This window comes from Pygocentrus nattereri, chromosome 13 (assembly GCF_015220715.1).
Source record: "Pygocentrus nattereri isolate fPygNat1 chromosome 13, fPygNat1.pri, whole genome shotgun sequence".
Taxonomy (NCBI): Eukaryota; Metazoa; Chordata; class Actinopteri; order Characiformes; family Serrasalmidae; genus Pygocentrus; species Pygocentrus nattereri.
Window position 1 is genome coordinate 18,800,432 of NC_051223.1, and position 25,118 is coordinate 18,825,549.

The following is a 25,118-nucleotide window of genomic DNA, read 5'->3' on the forward strand; positions in this document are numbered from 1 at the left end:
TGTGTGTTTGTGTGTGTGTATGTGAGTGTGTATGAGTGTGTGTGTGTGTGTGAGTGTGTGTCTGTGAGTGTGTGAGTGTGTATGAGTGTGTATGAGTGTGTGTGTGTGTGAGTGTGTGTGAGTGTGTGTGAGTGTGTGTGAGTGTGTGTCTGTGTGTGTCTGTGTGTGAGTGTGAGTGTGTGTGTGAGTGTGTGTCTGTGTGAGTGTGTCTGTGTTTGTGTGTGTGTGTGTGTGTGAGTGTGAGTGTGTGGGTGTGAGTGTCTGTGTGTGTGTGTGTGTGTGTGTCTGAAGCCTCTAATTTAACATAATTTCATCTTTAAATCTCTAAATCTTTAATGCCCAGTGTTCCACTTTTTGTTAAACTGCAGTAAAATCAACACTTCAGACTTCAAGCTCCCGCGCTGCGACTGTGCGGGACTGAGGAGGGAATCAGTGCGTGCTGCTTCCTCTGATCACTGGCTGAATGTTTGATCAGGGTGGCTGTACTGTGAGCTGAGGTCGTACTGAGTGGCTCCGCTCAGTCCTGCTGTAAAGCTCCTAGCCCTGCTGGATGTATATGGGAGCACTTAGACTGCGGTCTGATTGTCCTTTTTATTGTCTCTTGTTAGGAGCGTATGTGAAAAGGGTCCAATAAAGATCCCTTTTGTGTTGATTGTTTTTCTTTTCTCTCTTCCTTCCTCCTGCCTGCTCTTTTTCCGGTTGTAAGGGGGGGTTGTCCTCAGAGGAAAGGGCACCAATCCTTACACACCGTCTGGCGCATCACACTTTACAACTACAGTCTCATTCACCAACTACAGACTCATCCATCCAGCACAGTCTCACTCTGTATGGCAGCTCATCATGGACTGCCCGTTAACTGATCCTCTGACATCTATCCCTGGATTTCATCTGCGAGCTTTTAGACACGTTTGGCGCATCTGAGAGAAGCTGGTGAGTTTTCGTGATCACTGCTCTTCTGCTGTCTTTCTGGTTACGCCAAATGACGTGTAGGAATGGAGTGAGAACCGTTTAGAATTTGAGTTTGCCTTTCATTTCTCTCTGAACCTCTCAGACCCGCGCGGGGGTCTGTTGTCTGTACTTCTAACTGTCCCCTTTTCAGTAAGCTGGGCCATCAATGACTCTCCACGGGATTATCCCCCTATTATAAAACACCGCGATGAGGATTTCAGAGGAAGGTTCCAGTGTTAGAGTGAAGACTGAGTGTATTTTTGGATTTTTTGTTAGTTTTGTCAACTTCGGATGTGAATGATGAGATTTCTCATAACTCAGAAATGATCTCAGATAAGATGTTTGGTCACGTGTCTGAGCTCAGGGTCAGTGAAGAGCTGTGTGTTGGTTTCCTCTCGAGCTATGAAAGTTCATTTTTACACCGCAGTTTGGCTCTGAAATGTTCCAACACTCGTTGTCTTTCAGTTAAACCTGCATGTCGCCAGTTTTAGTGTCACATACGTGTTTAATTATATCAAAGAAATATATACAAACCCTGAGATTTTAATATCATGCAATTTACTCGTATATACAGCCGAGCGTGAAGGTTTGGACACTTCGGTTCAAATGATGTTTTTTGTCCTAAGTGAAAATGAGTAAACAGATCGTCCACAGAGAAAACACGATTTAGAGTATAGTTACTGTCTGTTTACTGAGGCCAGCGCGTCGGAACAGAAAAGCAACTTTTTAACGTCTTTTTAAACAGAAATGATGCGTTAACATTTTCTGAAAAATGACTTAATTTCAGTGAATCAACAAACCGTAATTATTATTTGTAATGTATATTATTTGCATTACGTTTAATCCCTGAACCAGTGAAAGTGAAGAGCAGAGAGAGAACTGTTCAGGTCTGAGTTCTGCTGGTGTTCATTAAACGAGCAGTTAAACTGAGACCTTTGAGTTTGGATACAGTGTGTAGTTATATGACGTCAGTTTAAAAATTACATTAAAAAAACAAATGAGACTTTTGGACCACGTATAATAAAAACCTGCGGAGCTTATATTAAATCTTAGAAGTATGTTCTCTGGCAGAATTTATCATTATTAATTACTGATCAATTTTACTGAAGCTAAAATATAATATAATATAATATAATATAATATAATATAATATAATATAATATAATATAATATAATATAATATAATATAATATATAACGACATTTAAATTAAAATCATACGGGTTCCTGAAAGGCTTTGAAAGGCTGCCTCTGGTTGCTGGTAATGGACGGATTAATATCGTTTAGAAGAACATTATGTCGAACTCTCAAGAACCATAATACACACCAACAACACCAACAGTAATTATATCTGATAATAATAATAATAATAATAATAATAATAATAATAATAATAATAATGTACCGTAATAAACACCTGGATCTAGTCCAGTCTGGCCAAAGGGCAAACTGTGATCTTACTCAATTTAAAATATCTCGCCTGAAAATCGGACTTTTGTCTATTACTATTATGATTTTTCAGCTGACAGAGCGCAATCATGAAAACCTGCTGCGGATTTTCACTAAAATATTATAAGCCTTTTTTGTAAATATGCCAACAAAACCAGAGTTGCCAGATAAAACGAAATAATATGATACAAATATAAAAAATAAACTAAACTAAATGAAAGTAGAGGGTATGTTCGTATGTCTGTGGATTCTCGTCATCACTGTCTGTTTAATTCGATGCTTTTTCATCACGTTGACGCTGTAAGACAAACATTTTACACTACAATAACTCAGTGATCCTGAGGAAGTAAATCCGGCCTACATTATAGTGCATTTTTGTTCCAGACAGACACCAGCAGCGAAATAACAACAAGGGAAAAACAGCTCCAGACATCTGAGAAACTCGGGCAGGCGCTCTTTGTTCATTGCTTTTATAAATTAGTAAATGCAGCTGTTTAGTCTCTCGAGGACACAGCTGTGTGAATAAAGTTAGTGCTTTACTAAACTTTTAGTCAAAGACCTCGAGTTAATGTAGCAGTTGGTTGTTTCTGCGCGCGCTGCTGTTTCAGAACAGAGTGCAAACGGCCGCTGATCATGAATTAAAAAGGCGACCAGGCCACAGTAAAGACCGTAGAGGTGTGTGTGGAAAAAACGAAACAGAGTCTCTGCTTCTCTAAACGACACAGGCGTGTTCGATATAAACCTCTATCTGTGTCTTTTATTGCTGCAGGTAAATCGCGGCTCTGCGCTGCAGAGCGACCGCCTGTAGGCCGATTTGAGGCCTCGGCTCGACTCTAGCGGGTTTAATGTTCCAGTTTGTGCGGACGGTTTGAGCTGAAGTCCATCCAGTCCGAGAACACGCCGCACAAACAGCGCAGCTGTCCGTCAAATCATCATTCAGAGAATCCAACTGCCCTGTTTTCAGCTTTTAGTCGGCCCTGCCGCCTTCAGGCCTGAAGGAAGTGGCCTGATTTCGGGAGGATCCGGGCTATAAAGCCGCTTTTGGGTTATTCTGTTTTATTGCCCCAATAAATGTCGGAAATCAGTGTTTATTCTTACAGGAAGTCTTTGTTTCCGCCGAGCCTGTTCAGCGCTGTAAAAGCTTTTACACCGTCCGTTTGTCTGGATCCTCCGCTCTTCTAGTCCGCTTATCCGGCAAAAGAGCCCAAACGGAGAATCTCGCTCCGGTTTAATTCTCAGATCATCTAGTTTTTCTCCAAAATGCTGAAACGTCGCTCCGGGAATCTTCGATTCCTGCGCGTGTTTCTAAGACCCGACAGGGAAGTGTCCGAATGATTAAAAAAGACAGGTTCGTTTAATTTTTCACACGACTCTGTTCATGACTCATCACAGATCACGGGCATTTTCACGGGTGGCGGAGCGACCGGGGAGTGAGATGCGCTCAGATTCAAACATCTCTCCTTTTTTAACGAAAAAAGATGGCGCCTGTCGAGCTTCTGCTGGAGAGAAAGCAATAAACTCCCAGTTGTTTATGAAAATTTACAACTTTGTGGTAGAAGTTTATGTGAGGCTCCGGCCCGTGATTGGCTGGGCGCGGTCACATGACCAGCTCCCTGTGAACATGAACTTTTTATGATTTCCCAAGTGGATATAATGCAGCATTCTTTTGGTCAGGGCGCAGTCAGTAACACCTCTGCCTTCCTCTTTACGCCTTTCTTCGTCCATAATATGGAGCTCTGTCTCACAAACTGCACCTTCACCGCCCGAGCTGGGTATGAAGATGGCTGGAGCCCCTCAGCATCTCCACCGCAGTGTCAGAGTGGATCCCCCTCTCAGAGAAGATCAGTCACTGTGTCGAAACTCAACTCGCTGGAGGGTTTTTTCGTTTGCCTCACGCTTTTGATGACCTTACTCGACCGAGAGTGCTTGACAAATGGAAAATTTGGGAAAGTGCTGCGAGCTGCTGATGACCGGAGAAGGTAGGACCCCGGGTGTGTTCACTCTGATGCTAAGCAGCGCATGTTTGTGTTTTATGTAAGCCAAGAGAACGATGGGCCTGCTAGGCGCTTTGGGGCAGACATGCCTGTTGCGAAGACGGTGGACGTACTGGACGCTGACCAAGGCAAGAACGCAGTGACTGTGTGAGTTCCTCCATAAATGCTAACGCGTGTGTGTGTTTATTGGATGCTGGTGGTTCTGTGCGCGTCCTACTGACGGAGCTACAGAAGGCAAAGTGAGAGCTGTGCTTTTAGACCTTCTCTGGCGAGCTTAACTGTGCTGAAAGGTCTACAAGTGGGAATGTGATGATAATGCTGGGCAGATCAGGTCAGCAGAGCATGAACTAGCACTGGAAATACCTCGCTTGTGAACGCAATGGCGGGTGTTTTTTTCCTCACAAAAACTGAACATGATTGCTGCCTAAATGATACTGAATGAGGCTTTGTTGATCTCTGCTGTGTGGTTATTTATTGTCCTATTCATATTTTCATCTTTGCCATTTTCTGCTCTTGTAATTGCTGTTTTTATGTATGCATTCATATTTTTTGCGCCACTGAGTAACCGAGGTCGCTTCTTCATGGTCATTCATAACGGTCACATATCATGAAGCATGGGCGCAGTTGTGGCTCCATGTATCTTTGGATGCGCTCAGCATTTCAGAAATGAATCCAGTCATTTGGTCATCTTGGAAGCTGTTGATCACCTTTTGTTTTAGCGTTATGCACAAGTTTAATGAATGTAGGCTCCTATAAATCGGCTCACTGTCCAGTTGTGTTTCTATGTTCTGAAATGCTGACTGATGGTGGATCAGCTGGCGGTTGATTCTGAATCTTTAACCGAGCTGAATCTCTTTTGTTCGTGTAGTGTGAACGGTGGGTTAACTACTAAAAGGTGCTGTTTATCCTGTAATGGCGCAGTGTGCCTCATTTCTTGCTCTGGGATGCCATCTAGTGACGAAGACACCGAGCCTCTGTCGACACTGACCACACCAATGGACAGGTTCTTTTGACGAACAGTCCGTTTTCCTGGTTTTGCCTGATCCTGTAGCCACGTGGATCCACGCAACGGTCAGCTCTGCTGATGTGTCCAGTCAGGCCACGGGCTACAGATCAGGCCAGATCAAGGACAGCAGACAGGAAAGGAGCTTTCTCTCACCTTCTGGGCCGCAGCCTCTGTGTTCTTGTGTGATCTGACTTTAGGCCCCACATGCGCAGACTGCGTTGTTGCCTCTACACGCGCACTTCTTCATTCCTCACACGTTTAAAAAACAGGGTTCTTCAACAGTTCTATTCAGAACCATAATCTACATGTATAACCATTTAATGCTTAAATGGTTCTTTGCATGGAGACGTCGTTCTTCATACTGCTGGAGAAAGTGATGTGTATGGTTCTACATAGCACCTAAAAGGGTTCTGCTATTGTTACGATGTCAAGCTTGCAACAATAGAACATCCCTTTTCGGTGCTGTGTAGAAATATTTTGAAAAAGCTTCCACATACACGTTCTCCATCAATCTGGAGAACCATTTCACAAGGCACAGAAATATTTAGCCATGAAAATGGTTCTAACTAGAACCCATTGTTCTAAATAGAACCATTGCCTTTACGAAAAGCCCTTGAAGACACATCTTGGAAGAGTGGAGGTCGTGGCGTTTAGATGGATGTGAGTGTAATTTCCTTCTCTTTCACTCAGCTGACCTTGCACAGCGCCGTCTTGTCCAGGCTGCAGGAAAACGCGCCTGCGAGGTGGACTGTTTTATTTGGCTGGCCTGAGAGTCTCAGACGAATCCGCGCTTATCCTCATTCACAACGTTTCATTTGCACAGCAGCGCCCACATTAAAGAAACATGAAAAGGCTACAGCGGTGAAAAGGGCAGAGAACCAGTCCTGCGGGACGGCCTGTTATTAAAATGCGCAGAGCTTTATTTGAAAAAGCGCGCGCCGCGCAATTGTGAATGTTGCTCTTGTGACTAAATAAATAACTAACCAAATAAATAAATAAATAAATAAATAAAATCGCAAGACAAAAATAAAGCTGCCACATTAAATGTCACAAAGCTTACAGTAGATCAGACCCTCTTTCCTGGCACTGGTGACGTAAACTGTGTGACACATTAAAGGAAATGTTTGCTTAACGATTAAGACAAATATATACATAAAAATCTGCATATGGGGGAACAACTGGTTTAACTTGGATGACAAATTATTCGTAACGATCCCTAAATAGATTAAACTATCGAATTCCAATGCAGTGCTGCTCTTACCGTTGAGTGTACCAGCCTGCTCGAAGATCATTCCACCTCAAATTTATTTTCAAGTCCCAGAAATAAACCGAGAATTCTGGAATTACAGAATCCTTTACTTTCTGGAAAAAAGCATATAGTATGTATAAAAAGGATATAAACTATAACATTACACAGAATGGTATAAAATACAGGCAGCTACATATAAACCTAGATTAGTTAGGGATGCAGTTTGAGTCTGAGTTGTTTTTTACCTATGAGCTGTATTTATACGTTTTTTCGTGAAGTTTTTTATTATAATTCAGTGTTTAAGGAGGGCTGATGTTCGCAGTGATGTTATATAATATAAATGCTGTATTCAGGATATCAGTGTAAATTTGTTGTGAACAGGGGGATCAGATCTTTGTACTTGTCGCACATGTAGATAAACCTGGAAGCTGTTTTGTTTAGACGCTAAATATCCGTGGATTCGGTGTCCGAGCGACGCCGCAAATGTCCAATAAGAGCGATTTCCCTGTTTCCTTTTTTTTGGCGATTAAGTGTGAGTGGAGAAATGTAATTGCTATAAATTCCGTAAACTTTGCCTGGACTTTATCTGAAACTTGTAAAACTTGTCAGATCGAAGCAGAATTTGAGCCTCATTAATGCGACATTTGTTGAAGTATTTTTCCTCAAATTTCCATGTATTAGTTAAATAGTAAGAAACTCTTAAATTCGAGGGCTTTCTATGCCTTGGGGATTCCATCCCGTGCAACAAGACCCCCCCCCTCTCCTTCTCCTCCCTAAATGCTTTTCTAGCAGAGCTGCTCGGGATTGGCCAGACCCTGATCAGCTGGTGCGTTTCCCTGCGCGCTCACATTGGCACCTCGCCACCCCCCCTCCGGCTAAAAGCAAACCTCAGATAAAGTAATGGCAAAGCACACTTGGACTATAAAACACAACAAATCATAAACCCTCGGACAAAAACCGTGGCCACCCAATGAGTTCCTACTTCGTCAACTCCACTTTTCCCGTGTCTCTGCCCGGGGGACAGGAGTCTTTTTTGGGTCAGATCCCGTTATACTCCTCAGGATATACGGACTCTTTAAGGCACTACCCGAGCACTGCGTTCGGAGCCACCAATGTGCAGGAGAAGGTGTACACGCCCTCCTACTACCAGCAGGCTGCGGGGGTGTTCGGCAGGAACGGAGCGGGCGCGTGCGACTACGCCGCCGACCGCGCGTGTGCTCTCGGAGGGCTTGAGGACTCGCTGGTGCTGAACCAGGAGCAGTGCAAGACGGACTGCACCGAGCAGAGCTCAGACAGATACTCTTACAGCGAGGACAAGCCGTGCGCCCCGGTCTACCCGTGGATGCAGAGGGTGAACTCGTGTAACGGTAAGTCTGCTCTGCTTCTCAGCCATGTGGTGTCGTTCTAACGACTCCGAGCCAGAACAGTATAAAGAAGCAGCAACCCCACTCACACAGAGGCTGCTTTTGGAGATCTGTCACTTTTTAACGACATTGTTAGCAGGAGCAGTTACGACCTCCCTGGAGTTTGGGCTTCTGTTTTGAGCTGCGCTTTGATTTTCAGACATATAGGCTGCACTGGTTGGTCAAAGGTTCTTTAGAATAGGGAACGGTTCTATTTAGAACAATGAGTTCTATATAGAACCATTCCAGACTCAATCTTGACATCGTCACAATACAAGAACCCTTTTTCGTGCGATAGAGAACCTCCAACAGAACCATATACAACACATTCTCCACCAATCTGAAGAACCATTTCTCTACGTAGAGAACCACATAAGCATGAAATGGTTCTATATAGAACTCATGGTCCTAAATAAAACTAAAGAACCCTTGAAGGACCCTGTTTTTTGAGAGTGAGGGGAGAGTGTGGGTTCTTTTGTCAATGAAATATGTAAACATTTCAGTTACCCAAATGTATTGGAGTCTGTAAGGCGCCGAAAAAGTTGTTAGCAGCAAAATAGTAATAATAATAATAATAATAATAATAATAATAGTCTGATATCTGATCTGGACATGCCTAAAGCTATCTTCTACTTCCTGACAGGCATGCCTGGAAACACCGGCCGCAGGGGTCGACAGACGTACACTCGCTTTCAGACTCTCGAGCTGGAGAAGGAGTTTCACTTCAACAGATATTTGACCAGAAGACGCAGAATCGAGATCTCGCACGCGCTCTGCCTGACCGAGCGGCAGATAAAGATCTGGTTCCAGAACCGCAGGATGAAGTGGAAGAAGGAGAACAAAGTGATGAACTCTGCGAAGGCCGGCGAGGAGGAGGATGGTGGCAAGGCGGGATAAACGCACCGCAGTACACGCACTGTGCAAAATATTCAAACAAGCGAGTCCAGCATTTTACCCCCCACAGTGTTGTAGCCTGTAGTATTTTGATGTAGATGTACAGATTTACCCAAACAGAAAGCAGCTACCTGTTTAAAGCGTTGTTGAGACCACAAGCCACCAGCAGAGACTTTCTGACGGCTTTGTGCTTTAAAACCAGGCATCTTTATCATTCTCACTAAGGCGGTGGGGACAGAGAACAGGGCACCTTGACCAACTTTGTGTATTATTATTATTATTATTATTATTTTTATTATTATTAATAATATTTGGAATTGGGCCTGTTTTAATTACCTGACAGGAAAAGAACGGTTGCTTTTCCAGCACCCTTGTTTTTCCACCTTCTAGCTTTTACCGAGACCTGCAGAGCGAAGTGGGAGGCTAAGGACATGGAGATGTTTAAACTGCTGTGTTGAACTGCTCTCATGCTTTATTTATTTTGTTCGTCACATTGTGTATGTGGTTGCAGTAAGAGCAAAGCATTAGTGAACTTTGTTAGCAATGCCATTTTTTGTCAATAAAATAAATGTTTAACCACGTTTATCTGCTCGCTTGTGTGCGTTGAATGGCCAGCAGTGCTGAGGACGTTCGAAAAACATATTAATATATAAGCAATAACATGAGCTAACATTTTTAATACAATCTAGACCACATTAAATGTTGATTCGTATGAATCTCTGAGTCGGAGAAAAGGCCTAAGTTCTGTTAAAATCAACATTTAAATCATGTGCGTACATTAGATATGATCTATCTATGAAGATCAGAAAAGACCAAAATGTATGCTTCATAATTTCCTCTACTTTTATAAAATAATAATAGGAATAAATAATAACTGCTACGCTTGGAAGTTGTTTCGAACGGGTTTGCTATGTCCCTGGATTACAAGAAGGAGATTAAGTCTATTGCATATTAAACAGACGCATTTACGCTCCCTTTCTTACCATTAAACCAAATATATTATAACAATTTTGCGCACATTTTTAAACGGGCGTCGTTGCACACAGTCTGAGTGGTAACACAGGACTGAAAAGTGCGCAGGACTGTGCAGGTGTTTTGGGCATTTTGCAGTTCTCCCAGTAGGTGACGCCCTCTGCTAACATGGGATGCGGCGCGCGACGGGGAGGCACCGCTGAGTTGAATCTAACGATCATCATTTCGTCATCATTTGTAAGCACAGAGCATGAATTACCTCTTGAAGTCATCAGAGAGAATTTACGACTGGTCAACAAAGGCACGTGACGCCCTAACGCGCTCCCATATTTGGCCGCATACATGGCAAAAACGAAGTACAGTGCATTGCTATAATTCATTTTTCCATCATAAATTGTGCTGCGCGGGATTTTAACGACCGAGACCTGCTCATCAAGAAAGGCTTTTAGAAATCTCCAAATGAGCTCTTATTTTCTAAACTCCTTCTCAGGGCGCTATCCAAATGGCTCCGACTATCAGTTACTAAATTATGGGACTAACGGCGCTATGAACGGCTCTTACAGGGACTCCACGAGCATGCACCCCGGCTCTTTCGGGTACACCTACAATGGAATAGACCTCAGCGTGAACCGCTCCAGCAACAACAACGCCCATTTCGGCGGCGTCGGAGAGAGCGGCCGCGCTTTCCCGAGCCCCGGCGCGGACGCGCGGTACAGGCAGACGAGCTGCTCGCTGGCGTCTCCGGAGCCGCTGCCGTGCGCCAACACCGACAGCCTGAGCCTCAAAGGCTCATCTCCGTCCTCCGAACAGAGCGCGACCGGGGGCAGCAGCAGGCTGACGGGAGGCGGCGGCGGCGGCGGCACGAACAGCGCGCACTTCGTGGAAACGGACGAGACGAGCGTGGTGTCGGAGCCCGAGGAAGGCGCGCAGCCGAGCAACCCGAACCCGCGAGCGCAGAAGCAAGAAACGGTGGCTACCTCCACCTCGGCGCCCGCCGACGGTCAAACGCCACAGATATTCCCGTGGATGAGGAAACTTCACATTAGTCACGGTAGTAAACATTTCTGCTGTTTTGATTTACGCGCGGCGAAATGGCCTCGAATAAATCTGCTCTCCAATCGAAAAGTCGTAAAACGAGAGTCATAAAAGCGATCATTAAAAGCAGTGATGCGAAATGATGGTAAAGATATGGATTAGATAAACAATCTGATGCAGCAGGGGAGAAACGGAGTAATTGGGCTTTTTTGTCATTCACCTTTACGATTCTAACATTTATCTGTGTGTGTGTGTGTGGTGGTGGTGGTGGGGGGGGGGGGGTTAATATTTTCAATTCAGAAATACTTCTATAGCTTTCTGATCCAGCTAAGATCAAACAGCGATAGGGAGAAAGACAAAGTTCCGTGATCTGGATGCTGGTGTAGGTGTAGTACACGGTGAAGCAGCCCAAATCCAGTTCTCTCGGTTCCTATAATATCTTCATGGTGCTGATTTCTCTTTTTTTCCCACCCATATCCATAGATATGACTGGACCTGATGGGAAACGAGCTCGAACTGCCTACACTCGCTACCAGACGCTAGAGCTGGAGAAAGAGTTTCATTTCAATAGGTATCTGACCCGGAGGAGGAGGATAGAGATAGCCCACGCACTGTGCCTCACGGAGAGGCAGATTAAAATTTGGTTCCAGAATCGGAGGATGAAGTGGAAAAAGGACAATAAGCTGAAAAGCATGAGTTTGGCTACGGCAGGAAGCGCTTTCCAAAACTGACCGTGTTCGACCATAGTTGAAAATATTCGACTACTGTTATCGCACTGCACCTTTTCTTTCCCTGCTTGGCGTTATCAGGCATCCGACTTGTCTGTGTAACTCGGTGTAAAACACGACATTTTTTTGTCAGCCGTTGAATATTGTCCATCACATATAGGCTATAGGCTACTGGTAGCCTGGTTCCAGCTGCCATGAAATAAGTGTAAATGCTACGTATCAAGGTTATACTTTCGTGGAAGAAAGCATGTTCCATGTAAACGCTCTTTGTGTGCAACTCCAGACCTGTAACAGGAATATTGTACAGTAACAACGCGCACTACCTATATCAGAGGCGATAGTCGAAAAAAAGAAAACTTTGTTGTACTCTTATAAACTTGTATAGAAACGTCAGTGTAGACCGTTTTCCAGTTTTTTGCAGGACATTTATGCTTGTGCCGCGTTTATTATGAAGTTCATTTCTTGCATAGGATAGTCACATTGCGGAAATATATAAAGGAAAAAAAAGAAAAGAAAAGAAAAGAAGTGATCTATATTCGCACTTAGCCTACGTTTGTGTACTTTATGTTGCATCTAAACATTTCGGGGCTCGTAAAATGTTCCATGAAGGGTGAAATATGTTTGATGTCCAGTATTTTATTTGTACTGTGTGAGTGGTGTGTGTTCCGTGTTAAAACGCAAGAAAAAACCGAGGAACATGTTTTAACATTGATATGCTGGACATTTTGCCAGCTGAGTTTTTTTTTCTATTTGTGTCAATAAAAAAATGGTCGGTCATTCTAATTTGAAAAATAAAGTTTCTTTCAGTCTTATGCTGGCTTGAGTGTTTGCTTGCGCGGTGGACCTGTAGGACCATCAGTAGTGGCGGGTCAAGTTTACAAACCTCCTCCCCTTCAACGTTCATGCGCTCATGGTTATCGTTTTGCTCTGCATTTCAACCTATTGCAGCCTGAGGGATGCAGGCCTGAAGAACACTGGACTAAACGCGCAGACGCTCCTGATTTCATGACCTAACCCTGACTTATCGAGCCGCTTCATTCCGTTTCGTTTGGTATAATAAGCCCGTTCTAAATGTAAAATGTCAAAAGGGAATTTCAAGCTGTAACATGAAAAAAAAGCTGTTTTTCCACAGCGCTTTCAGAATAACTACTAAACCTATAAACTTACCTCGACATGGTCAAATGGTCAAGTGGAACTGCGCCTCTTAGGAAGTGCTAATAAAACTGCATGAATAATCTTACATCAGAAATATCAGACTCAGCCTTCAGTGATTTCCTCGCGAAGTCCAGTCTATAACATGGCCTTGTAGTTCTCTGCAGCGCTAAAAAGTCACGTGAGGTCCATAAAGTTAGCTTTATGGTTTTGGGGGTTGACAATGTGCTACATAATTCACATTCTTGAATGAAAGTGACGGTTTGACTGCTTCAGCGGGAGTCTAAAGGTTGTGGACGCCGTGTGGGGTGCTATAGTAGTCCAGCTACCTCGGCCAGTCTGACATGGCTAGTCACTGTTATTACTAATATTTTTAATTTCTGAAGGCTTTGGGAGACACTGAAAGACAGACGGACAGCTCAGAGTAAGTTTCACTTTTGTCTGTATGTACATTTAATTCATTCTCTTTTTTTCTTAGAGAATTGCAGTTTGCACCGTAATAATGAGGCCCAGATATTTTCCGTCTGACCGCTTAGATATGGACTACAGTGCTTTCTCGTTTGTCGAAGGGGCTGTATTTTAGAGTTGTGGATGCTTTTTTTATCAGCGCACTGCGTTGGCTGGCAGTATTAATGTTTTGAGTGATGTGCTTTGCCGATATTGTCCTCTCATATTTATAAAAGCAGCTACAAGCACGCGTTGAATGACAGATTAAGAAGTAATAAATTGGTCCTAACGAATTGTGGACTAGAAAATGTTTATATTTTTTCTAAAAAAACAAAAAAATAAACAAACAAAAATGCAACTAGGTCTAAATAGATCACTGAGGGAAGAAATAATTGTTTATTTATTTTGGGAAATTCAGGCAGCCTGATCAGAGACCCTGATCAGTCAGAATGGAAGTGAAAACATGATGTAATCGCAGCAAATTCTTGCAATGCACGAGGCTGCCCGATTCATGACTATTAAAGTCTCATTGTACTACTATAATGTGTTTTGCATATTGATAGGGGTAATCTGCGCGCTGTTCTCATCAATTATTCATTGGGAAGGGATCACTGCGAGGTCAGGAGACTAGTGCTGAACACATGCCTTACCAGAGCTCACCACCAGCTCCGTGCCAATCTGCCAGGACGAGCTCTGCAGCCTCCAAAAACACAGACACTAGATTACACTACATTACATTACACTGAGACTGGAGGTCATTAGACCTCGGATTTCTTCTACTGTAATATTGTCTGTATATAGCCCAAATTTGGGAGACTGTATAACGAGACCAGATTCGCTGCATGGACGCAAAATATTTTATGCGTATATAATTCTCACCCCGGAACAATTCATGTTGTACCTATTACGACCCACATCGAGTGTAAATCAAATGTAAGCTCTAGACTGAGCTGGTGGTCGTGTATACTGTAACGCTGCTTCGTGGCCAGCAGAGCCCGCCTTACTCCGAGCTCCTCGGCCGTCTGTCGTCCATCAGCGCAGCGCCCTCGAACATGGAGCTCTCTGCTGCAGCTCCAAGGCTGGGGATGAACACCCAGCACATACACGACTGGAAACCCTTACAAAACTGCTCTCGAGCTGTAGTTCGTTTATATAGACCGGGCGCGCAGTTTGAACAAGAACTTCCACTAATCACTAACGAAATAAACGGAGGATACATATTACTCTGACTGAGGCTGCCTGCTTTCCCCTTCAAAAACGCCCTTAAGCTAATGACCCGGCCTGAGCCACGCCGCTCTGCGCGCGTTTAATGGGATCTGAGTTCATCCTAAGGTCACGCAGCGAAGGCACGATTCTCACTTTATGGCAGGTCACAACACAGATGCCCACACTGCGTTGCAAATACTATTGCGCGTGTTGCAAATAATATTGCGTACTTACACAGCGGCTCCTCTTAACAGCTAAATCAAGACGTCGTTGTCTTGGAAGTGCAGCGAAAAGCAGAGCGTAGAGTTTACACGATGCAAAAACATAAATAGAGTTCAGCGCACTTACTTTTCGGGGAAGAATTATGCTGACGTAGCACATTTTATTAGCGTGCAATACATTTACATAAATTTGATGCACAGTTTTTTTTGCAGTGGCCTATCCAACTAAAGCTTTCTCAGTGCTCAAAATTAGGAACATCTATTTTCTATAAACTGGAGTCCATCAGATAGTATTAAAACAAATATATATATATATATATATATATATATATATATATATATATAATAACAACAACAATAATAATAATAATAATAATAATAATAATAATTATTATTATTATTATTATTATTATTATTATTATTATTAATAATAATAATAATGTGTCCTGTGCTCCGTGTTTGTTTGTATGGAGCTGGTAAAAGCGATGGCAGGGCGCGGCAGCAGGATGCCTAATGCAGTTGATCAATGATGTCGCGCTCAGGCTTATCTTTAATTTTTCATTCTCAATCGATTGTAATGCGTCCAAAAGGTTCTCTGCTATCTCGAAAGCAGCTCGGTTTGTTTCCCAGTTGCACGAACGCGGAGCGGTGCGTCAAGGAGGAAGCAATCACAGCCTGTACGCCAGTACAGTTTTACAGATTTACGATTTGAGCGGTGACGAGCCCAGAGATAAGATGGAGAAAAATGAATGGGATCGCGCGCGCAGGACAAACAAAGAGTGAAAGGGAAAATGTAAGTTTGCTTTAATTCGTTCACGGCCTTGTAACCTAATATGTTAAATATATGAGCGGCAGTTTTTGGTCTGTATTGATCAGAAACAGAAGACGCGCTGTTTGGAATAAGACTGTATTCATTAGAAGCCTGAACAGCGCAGCACTGCGCCGAGACCTGTACCAGCTGTTCTTTAGGCCCACTGATTTGGTCTGAGAGCCTGTTTTAGAGGAAAGATTATCTCTGACCATAAGCTTATGTGCACTCATGTGCACTGTTACAGAAGCCTGTGACGTTTTGTCAGCTTGGCAGGTCAGACTCGGACATATTTCGCTCGGGTCAATTTGTTGCTCATATCAGTCACATGACTGGAGATATCTGTCATCTATATATACCCTGTAGATCCGAATTTGTGTGCAACGTTATTTATTCACAAATTCGCGTCTTGGGGAGTATGTAGTTGATGTAAACGCAGCGTCGATTTGGAAGAGTGAATGTCGTTTCTGGCCTCTTCTGGTCATTTTTCCGCTTCATTCTGACCCTCATTAGTAAAGGCCTAGACTGTCAGATAACAAGGTTCTGTGCAGGGACATTTTTCTTTCATCAATGTGCAAACAATGTAAATGCCCCGTTAAAGGTACATTTTTAAACTGTTAAAAGTTTGATGGTGTACTTTAGATAGAAGAAAGATAATATTTGTACCTTTTCATACCTTAATGTTTTAAAACAGAGCGATACAATAAAAAGGCTTGAGGCAAGACAACTTACAACGCAATATGGAACAGTTATGTTCCCGAACTAAAGGTGCTGTAGACGTATTATTGAAGGTACCAGCAAAGTGACAATTCACTGCCCTTTTTTTCTGAGTGTTGACAGGCTGTAACATCTGAGTTGCAGGAAATGCAAATGCAGGTCAGATGCATTTGGAAATTTTCCCAAAGTATGTTTTCTCACATATGACAGCCATAACTGAAACTCACCGGACTGCTAAAGAGCTCCAAGCGTACTGAAGGGGACAGCACACACTCACACAGCTGGACGAGCCTTGGTCAGACACAGGTGCTTTTGTTGTCTAATGTGCGAGGGCTGTGAGTTTCTTGTGAGGATCCATCCACATAAAACTGAGCTGCTATTTGACCAGCTCTCCATCTGTGCTGTGCTCCAGTTTGGCTCGTACGCTGGTTGGCGTCGCCCTTCTTATATAGATTAACGGGAAAGTAGCACAAAACATCCACATTTCTGCCTTTTCTTCTCTTACACAGTCTCAGAAATCTATACCTACCTGTTATCTTTTATACCTTTCAGTCAGGCTGACTTAACGTAGTCTTTATCAAACCTTGCATTATATTCATTGATGGCTTGGCTGGGGGTGGAGAAGAGGGACGGACTAGGAGTTTTGAAATTGATTATATGAAAGAAATTCTATTCATGTCCTATATTTTCTGTTTTTTTCAGCAAACAAACACCTCAAAGAGGCAGTGACAGGACGGACACCGAGCAGAGATTTCCGTGCAACATCTGTCCAACTCCGCAGGACTCTGAAACCAAAGGGAGAAAGAAATATGGAGCAGACCAGGTACTTTTTCACTGAGTAGTATTTAAATAATATGCATGCATTCCTTGAAAATGCCAATTGTATGAGCAATTGTATCCATTCTCCTGGAAAACGCCTTCACTTTTAGATGTTAATGTCTTTGAAGAAGCCACATCCAGTTTCCCTGTATTTTATTTTATTTTCCCTCTTGACTACTGGTGTTCATTTTTACGCGACAGTTTCCAACCTCTCTTTATCCCTTAATATTTACACACACTGTTTTTATTACTGTGTCTTTAGTATGGTTATATTTAAGCGAGCTATAGTCTGATTGGCTGCCCTGCAGGGTGACTAGTTTAAAAAGCAGTGCGGACGGAAACCCCTCTTATAACTTCAGCATGAATGGGCGGAGCTATACTGCAGGCTGAGCTTGTGGCTTTGCGATTGCAAAAACGAATGAAAACATGCGAGTTGTTTGCAGTTTAGTTTGCATAAACTGAGGAGCTAACACTGTGTTTCTAAACTTACTGTTCGCATGCAACATCAAAGTCCTGCTTCAAAGCGAAGAAATATTTTATTTAAAACAACAATAATAGATTGCATTATCCTCTTAGTTAATTGTTTTTGAATATATGGCCTTTTTTGATGCTTGTGCACGTATTTAAAGAGTATTGAGAGAAATCGTTTTGACATAATGGAGCTCACCCTTTATACAATGCAAAAAGAGAAAGATAAATACAAATAGGGCACACATGTGGAACTGACACTGGCCTTGTGAGAATGATACATCTTTACATCACGCTGAACTTCACAGTGGGCTTTAAAGTGCGGTAGTAAGGACAAATTTAAAGGGCATCACCTGCTTGATTGTCACGTGACTCAGAAGGGTACAGGGCAGCTGTCTCATGGTAAGGGTGGGCTCTCTGAAAGGCCTCTCCTTCCGACCTAACAAAGAGGCCACAGTGATAGTGAATGATTATTGTGGCGTTACCATAGTTGTAATTTATTATTATTATTTATAATTTCTGCACAATTCAGTTGTTGAAAAGTAAATGATGAATTGTAGATAAACTTAAAAACTCTATTTTCTTTACAGTGGTGGTGATGAGAACCAGGCGGTGACAATAAGCAATTCCAGTGAACCTAGACGTGTTTTCTAAGTGTAACGTTACAGAACCATTCAGACGCTCGCGGATAAAAAGACCAAAAAATGCTTTACTGTTTGAATCATCAATCAAACTCGTTCTCAGAAAACAGGCACAGGTCAAATCCAGAAAGGCCAGAGAGTAAAGAAACACAAACATAACAGGCAAAAACAACCCAAAACGGGTCAGGCATAAACAGGTGAGTCAATATACAGCTAATGAGTGGTCGCGGGTGTAACAGATCAGTACTCAGGAGAGAGAGATCTGTGATTGGAGCATGGTGGAGGGTCAGGAGTCATGGGATCTCCCAGAGGATTCTGCGAGATGGAGTCCAGGGAAACCTCTGATCCATAGCGATGCGTGACACTGAGTTGTTTGCTGTAATGCTGATGCTGGTAAAATAGTGGTAAATCTGGGACTCTTTTTTTGCAAAAGCTTCTCAAAACTATCGCTAAAGAACGTCTCAGGCATCAGGCAGCGTGTTTGTAACTATTTCAGAAGGGCTCCGTGAAAGTTAGGTTTTAGAGGCGTTAAACTCTTTGGACGTCTGGTTCCTATCACTACCGCTGTAAATAATTCAGATAAGGCAGGTTCCTTTAGAACAGAGCACTTCACGTCAAACCACTCTGAATGACTTTGTTTACGTCTTAATGATTCAATTATGCAGACATTTTAAAGAATTAGTGGGATTCCCCTTTAAATGAGAATAATCGTGTCAGGAGTTTGATTTATAGCTAGTAATGCATGATTCTCACAAATGTTTTGACTTCCTGTCTGTAAACTCTAGCGTCTGACTGACCTGAGCGCCTCCTGATGGGGGAAGCGAATGTGAAGAACTTTTAACCTATTAAATTAATAAACACGTGTCACTGCGCATGACGTATCGCTTCTGAACAGACTGACTGGAATCGCCTACAGTCCTACAACCTGGACAAATGTCTGCACAGGAGCAGAGCGGTTCTGAGTTCTTGCAGGCCAGCAGCCTGGTCGAGTGTCCACCACAGAAACCTGTGAAACAGAAACAGGATTCTTTAATGTAGATGTCTGATTAGGGCGTCACAGCTCCAGGCTGGTTGCCTTAGTTAGATATTAACCCCTCACTGAGGAGTGCGCGTGAGCAGGAGAGCCGAACACTTGAGAGATCAAAGGCCTCCAGACCAATAAGGAATTGATCTGAACACCACTCTGGACGGCGGCAGTCTCTCATCTTCATCTTCAGTAATTACAATAGACTACCAGGAGAACTCCAGAAAGACGATTATTCAAGACCTTCACGCCATATCGACTGATTTCTTCATGGTGACAAGTTAGTTGCGCTAAAATTACAAATTGTTCTTCAACACCTGGCAAAAAGAACAGCCCCTAAACGCAATCTTTCCTGTTGTATTATTTAGAATATTCCTCATAAAGACAGGGTCACACACACACACACACACACACACACACACACACACTATATATATATATATATATATATATATATATATATATATATATATATATATATATACATACTGTGCAAAAGTATACAAGTGGGAATTAAAAGGTTGCTTATCTGGTCAGTATTTACTTAGAAAATGACTAATGATAAAAATAATTATAATGAAGTTCGACCACGGCCCTATCTGGACTAAGCGGTAAACGACGATGATGATGATGATGATGAAGTTCGGTATTATTAATTGTAATTATCGTCCAGTACTACAACTGTGTGATATTTTTGTGACTTTTATTACTAATATATATATATATATATATATATATATATATATATATATATATATATATATATATATATATATTAAAATATTTATCTATTTTATATTACTTTTATTACAAAGGCTGGGTTGGTTAGTGTGGACGCTCGGCCCTATCGTTATTTTGTCCAGAACGTCAATACTGCTTTAGCAGAACATCCTGATCTTGCTTAATTTTTGTTTGATTCGCAGTTCAATTTTTATCGATTGCTTACTCTGGGACACAGCACCATTTGCCTCGATCAGCGTTTACAGTGCGCCCCTCTCCTTCCTCTCGCTCGGTCTGCTGTCCAACCGTCTTGTGTTTCAGTCCGTTCAGTCCGTTTATCATGTGCGTCTCCCTCCTGTGAGCTTCACGACCCTCCTGAGTTGGGCTGTCCAGTCTGCCGTGGTCCTTTAGGCTGTATGCTTGGTTTTACTCTGTTTATTGTTGTTATCACTGTTCTGTTCTTCTGTTTGGGGCGTGTTCAGCAAAAATGTGTGGTAAAAATAGGACAGTGTTCCAGGCTAATGTTTCATGTGGGCAGCCCTGATTAACGGATTTTCCCCCTCCAGGTATTCGCCCTGTGTGGGATTCTCCTGCATAAAGTCTCCAGAGGTTCTGCTGGTGAGTAGACTGAATGGAGTTTGTTTAACTGGGATGTAAAACTGGGTTGAGCCACTGAAGTAACTAAGTCATTCAAGCTGAGAGAAGAACAGACTTGATCTTTGATCTGATGGTGGATTGAACGCGTGTCAAATTAAACCTCGCGTCTTTATGTGATGAGATTGAAGAGATACAGAGTAAGTGCTGTGTTGGACAGTCTAATAGCTGAAATCAAGCGCTGCAACAGAAAGACACACAGGCACTTTTGCTGTATGTTCATCCTGCATCAGTAGTGCCTGCACGGATATGAATGTGTTTCAGAAACACTGTGGATCCGAATTAATAGCCATTATTAGGCATTAGAAACACTGTGGATCCACATTAATAGCCATTATTAGGCTTTAGAAACACTGTGGATCCGAATTAATAGCCATTATTAGGCATTAGAAACATTGTGGATCCACATTAATAGCCATTATTAGGCTTTAGAAACACTGTGGATCCACATTAATAGCCATTATTAGGCTTTAGAAACACTGTGGATACACATTAATAGCCATTAGGTTTCAGAAAAACCTGGTTCAGTCGGTATCTTGATAAATACAAGCACGTAGCCTTCTGTAATTCGAAGTGGACTTAACCCATTGACGCTCACATCTGAATCTTTAAAGTTCATTTGATCTTAAAATTGGTTCATGGTTTTGTTGGGTCAATAAAAACCCAAAGGAACACAAAGGAAATTTATCACATCAACACAATTGCTTTTTTAAAGTTTGCGTTTTTGGAAATTATTGTGTTCATGCAGAACAATTTATTCATTAGAACCACTTAACACATTTCAGTCATGCGTTAAGCAATTCAAGCACCTGTTTTCAGTGTATTTGTTCTCTGAGCTTCTCTGCGAGCAGATCTGCAGAAATGTTTCAATCAAATTTTTAACAAAACAATAGAAAACCAAATTGTTATTATGAATAAACGTATCCACTTTATAAGCAATTAGATATCGAGCGAGTCGCCTATCAGTCAACTAAGGTGTAACTATGACATTTTATCGCCTCAGACTGGAGGTGAATGGAGGAAACTGGAGGAGTGAAAGGAGCCGTGTGTGTGTGTGTGTGTGTGAGTGAGGGGGTGATCTTTCTGATCGAGTAAGGGATTAAAAGCTCGATCAGATCTCTGATCGCTCGCTGATCTGAGGGAGCTGAAGTCTCTCCGCCGCGCGGGGTGAGAGCGAGCTGCGCGCGCTGGAATAGACTCAGTTTGTGAATGGCGGATATGTCCGGGTGATTTATCACCATATTACTTCAGCTAGAGTTCACCACGAGTTCAGGACCCTTTGTTCTTTCTTCAGAGTCGTCGCTTCTTTCCCTTTCCCTCGTTTCTTTTCCTGTGCAGTCCCTTTTCCACTTGTCTGTTTCTCGGCTTCTGCCGACAGTCGTGAAGGCGGTTCACCGCAGTAACATTTAAATACTTAAATAAATCTTTATTAAGTAAATTGGTTGCAAAACGAGGAAGAAGGTGAAATCTTTTTGTCTTATTTTCGTCGCTAAAAAAGACAACGCGGAATAAGGTGTATTTTATATATATATATATATATATATATATATATATATTTGCTAATTTTCATTTTATTCTTTACTCTTTTTTCACCTAGGCCATGCTTAAATGGTTCTTTGCGTGGTGAAAATGGTGAAATGGTTCCTCAGAACAGCATCGTAACATTTTTTTAAACAATAGCAGAACCCGTTTTGGTACCATTTTCAAAATAGTTCTATACAACACATTCTCCATCGATGCGAAGAACGATTTCACGTTTTTAGCATGCAAATGGTTCTCTACATGATTCGTGGTTCTTTTCTTTACTAAAGAAATCTGGACTAACCGTTTTTAAATGTGTGGCCTATTGAAATCTGGTATACGAGCCACTCCAGCTTTAAACATTCTAAACAAAACACGGCTGTTCTCTTCGTCTCCTGACAGACCGTCTGTATTTACAGGCTGCTTTTACTGTGGAAAATAAAAGCAAATTTCCAGTAACAGTTAATAAACCTGTCTTTTCGCGTTTGTGAGCGATTTTCGTTCAAACGCTCCTGCTTTTGACAAGAAAACATATACTCGGTGTGTGAGGCGCATCTTCAGCGCTGTGTGTTACACATGCTGCAGTTTCAGGCTTGACAAAAAGCTGATCTTCAAAGACAATTTCTAAATGCCAGGAAAATCCAGTCTCATCAAATACTACAGCTTAACAGCGGCCTGGGCTGTTATAGATTCATATCTGCTATATCTGGATAATCATATCTTCATCTGTTAGCACCACATAATAAAAACAAAGAGGCTCAATATTATTTATAGCTGCAAAATTAAAAGGAATTTCTGCACTGAATGTATTTGTTTCAAATGTACGCATCAGGACCTCATTTACAAAATATATCACATGAACACAGTTTTGAGCAAAAGTGCTAAAACAGTGCGACCAAGTTGTGCTCGTGTGATATATGGCATCCATTTGGAACTGATGCACATTTGAATCCGTAAAAATTCAATGCATATCTTTTCTCCAGTGTCTCTTTCGCAGGAAAGACACGCTCCCTTCCATGAGCTCTTTCAGCTGTGCAGATGGATTTATGTCTCCTCATTCATACTCTGTGCTGCTCTGACCTTTTAGGTCGCCTGCCAGGAGGCCTCTGGAAGGAAGCTATCACGTGACTTGAGATGCCAGTGTTTTGCCAGAAGCCCGAACAGCCGCGATGCAGCTAATGAAACCCTTCCAGACAATGCAGAGCAAGTTATACAACATCGGCTCCGGCGCCTCGTTTCAGAGTGACGGCACGTTGGGACACAGTGACGCTCCCCGGGAAGACCACCGACAGAAGAATGTTTGTCCATTACTGTACCTTGGAAACGACACCCCGAATCACCTAAAGAAGAGCAGCGAGGACACTACTCTTCTCAGCCTTCCCGGTGAATCTCACCACAGCTTTATAGCATCACCCCTCCATCTCCCTGCATCACCAGCGCTACACAGCTCCTCTCTGCACAGCGGCCACATCAGCACTGCTTCAAAGCTCAGCTTTACTTTTGACGGCAAGCAGATCTTCCCCTGGATGACAGAGTCTAAGAGAAATCCCAAACAGAAAAGTCACAGCTTCTGCGATGCTTCTGTTAATGGTGGGTGAAGTTACAGCTGGAAGTCACTATACATCATGAACAGGCATAGCATTATTAGCATTACTCAACTTCACGCTTAAAGCCTTTAAAAGGACCTAATGACCAGTAAACTGTCAGTGTAAATAAAGTTCTTTGGAGAAACGTGGATGAACCACTTGAAGAACTGATTGTTTGAAGAATGTTTCAATAGATGGCTTTTTGAAGAACCATTCGATCAGATGTGCGACGTGTGAAGAACACAAAGTTTAAAGAACGTCCACATAACGTGAAACTTTTTAAGAACCATTTAGGGCGCTTTATTTCTGATAGTCCACAGTGTTTTTGAGAAGAAAGAAAATACAGTACACATGCTTAAGACGATGGTTCTGCAAGGGTTCCCTAGTAAAGTCATTGGTTCTGTTCATTGTTTTGTTTAGTAATAAAAAGGGTTCTACCACTGTTGGCATTGTAACAATGGCAGAACCATTTTTGGTGCTATATAAGACCATTTTCAAAAAGGTTGTAGAGCCATATGCAACATGGTGGAGAACTTTTTCACCATGCAAATAACCATTTAAACTATAATAGTTCTTATATTAGAGCCATTACCTTTGCTAAAGAATCATCGAATCTACCATAGACAGCAGTTTGGTCATGCATTCATTTATTTGTTTGTTTGTTCGTTGGTTCCAGCGCTAATCAGTGCGTTCTGCTCGTGTTCTGTTGTTCTGCAGGCTCCAAAAGAACTCGCACTGCGTACACGAGCGCCCAGTTGGTGGAGCTGGAGAAGGAGTTCCACTTCAGCCGCTACCTGTGCAGGCCTCGGCGCCTGGAGATGGCCAGTCTGCTGAACCTCAGTGAGAGACAGATCAAGATCTGGTTCCAGAACCGAAGGATGAAACATAAAAAAGACAATAAACTGAAAAGAAAGCCCCCCTCTCCCAACGCAAGCCCGCCCCGTTCCCTGCGAACGAACGTTAATAACCCGCCTTCAGAGACTCTGAATTCTCAGCCTGTTAGCGCTCCTCAAAGCCGTGTGTCCACTAGCAGCCAGGTTTTCCGAAATCGCGTGGATTCTTGGTGTCACACGCAGAGAAATAGATCTACAAATGACTCGAACTCTCCATTTGTAAATGATGGTGATGGTGTTGTCTTCAATGACCACGGCTGCTTCAGTTATGTGGAGGGTAACCAAGGGGCTTTTATGACCTCCTGCGCGCCCCCAATCCACAGATTTACTCATTTTTCACACGTTTTGTCTCACAGTAGAGTTGAGCAGCACGAAAGCTGTCTGAATCGCAAATCCTGGTCCTCTGCTCAGCTCTAAAGCCATTTAATTTACTCTTCAGCCGCTTTGGCTCCCTTACTAAACAAATCAAACGTTTCGTTTAGTCTATCTTTGTACTGTTTTTATTTTTGTTTATTTGGATCAGTTTTCCTTCTTTCTTCTCAGCAGAGCACCGATCGCAGCTTC

General features: G+C 42.6%; 3 protein-coding genes across 12 annotated transcripts; all 3 read left to right on the forward strand.

The window, feature by feature from the left end:
• Nucleotides 1–802: 802 nt before the first annotated feature.
• On the forward strand, nt 803–25,029 carry LOC108413418 (homeobox protein Hox-B3-like). 10 transcript variants are annotated; one of them, XM_017685923.1, is made up of 5 exons: nt 803–930; nt 16,931–17,051; nt 20,467–20,518; nt 23,163–23,665; nt 24,379–25,029. In XM_017685923.1, exons 4-5 carry the CDS (start codon nt 23,245–23,247, stop codon nt 24,969–24,971), a joined length of 1,014 nt encoding a protein of 337 aa, XP_017541412.1. In that variant the 5' UTR covers nt 803–930; nt 16,931–17,051; nt 20,467–20,518; nt 23,163–23,244; the 3' UTR covers nt 24,972–25,029. The 10 variants fall into 10 exon arrangements, with proteins under 10 accessions (XP_017541412.1, XP_017541411.1, XP_037400119.1 ...); XM_017685922.1 differs by lacking the exon at nt 803–930 and adding an exon at nt 4,319–4,375; XM_037544222.1 differs by lacking the exon at nt 803–930 and adding an exon at nt 13,162–13,253.
• On the forward strand, nt 7,014–9,527 carry hoxb6b (homeobox B6b). The gene is made up of 2 exons (XM_017685929.2): nt 7,014–8,012; nt 8,692–9,527. Exons 1-2 carry the CDS (start codon nt 7,616–7,618, stop codon nt 8,943–8,945), a joined length of 651 nt encoding a protein of 216 aa, XP_017541418.1. The 5' UTR covers nt 7,014–7,615; the 3' UTR covers nt 8,946–9,527.
• On the forward strand, nt 10,203–12,480 carry hoxb5b (homeobox B5b). Its single transcript, XM_017685928.2, has 2 exons — nt 10,203–10,965; nt 11,433–12,480. The coding sequence occupies exons 1-2, from the start codon at nt 10,374–10,376 to the stop codon at nt 11,678–11,680; spliced, it is 840 nt and encodes a 279-aa protein (XP_017541417.1). The 5' UTR covers nt 10,203–10,373; the 3' UTR covers nt 11,681–12,480.
• Nucleotides 25,030–25,118: the final 89 nt, after the last annotated feature.

Coding starts and splice junctions, on each gene's coding strand:
- hoxb6b (XM_017685929.2), top strand. CDS start 7,616: ATGAGTTCCTACTTCGTCAACTCCACTTTTCCCGTGTCTCTGCCCGGG. Junction 8,013..8,691: donor GAGGGTGAACTCGTGTAACG/GTAAGTCTGCTC, acceptor ACTTCCTGACAG/GCATGCCTGGAAACACCGGC.
- hoxb5b (XM_017685928.2), top strand. CDS start 10,374: ATGAGCTCTTATTTTCTAAACTCCTTCTCAGGGCGCTATCCAAATGGC. Junction 10,966..11,432: donor GAAACTTCACATTAGTCACG/GTAGTAAACATT, acceptor CCATATCCATAG/ATATGACTGGACCTGATGGG.
- LOC108413418 (XM_017685923.1), top strand. CDS start 23,245: ATGCAGCTAATGAAACCCTTCCAGACAATGCAGAGCAAGTTATACAAC. Junction 23,666..24,378: donor CTGCGATGCTTCTGTTAATG/GTGGGTGAAGTT, acceptor GTTGTTCTGCAG/GCTCCAAAAGAACTCGCACT.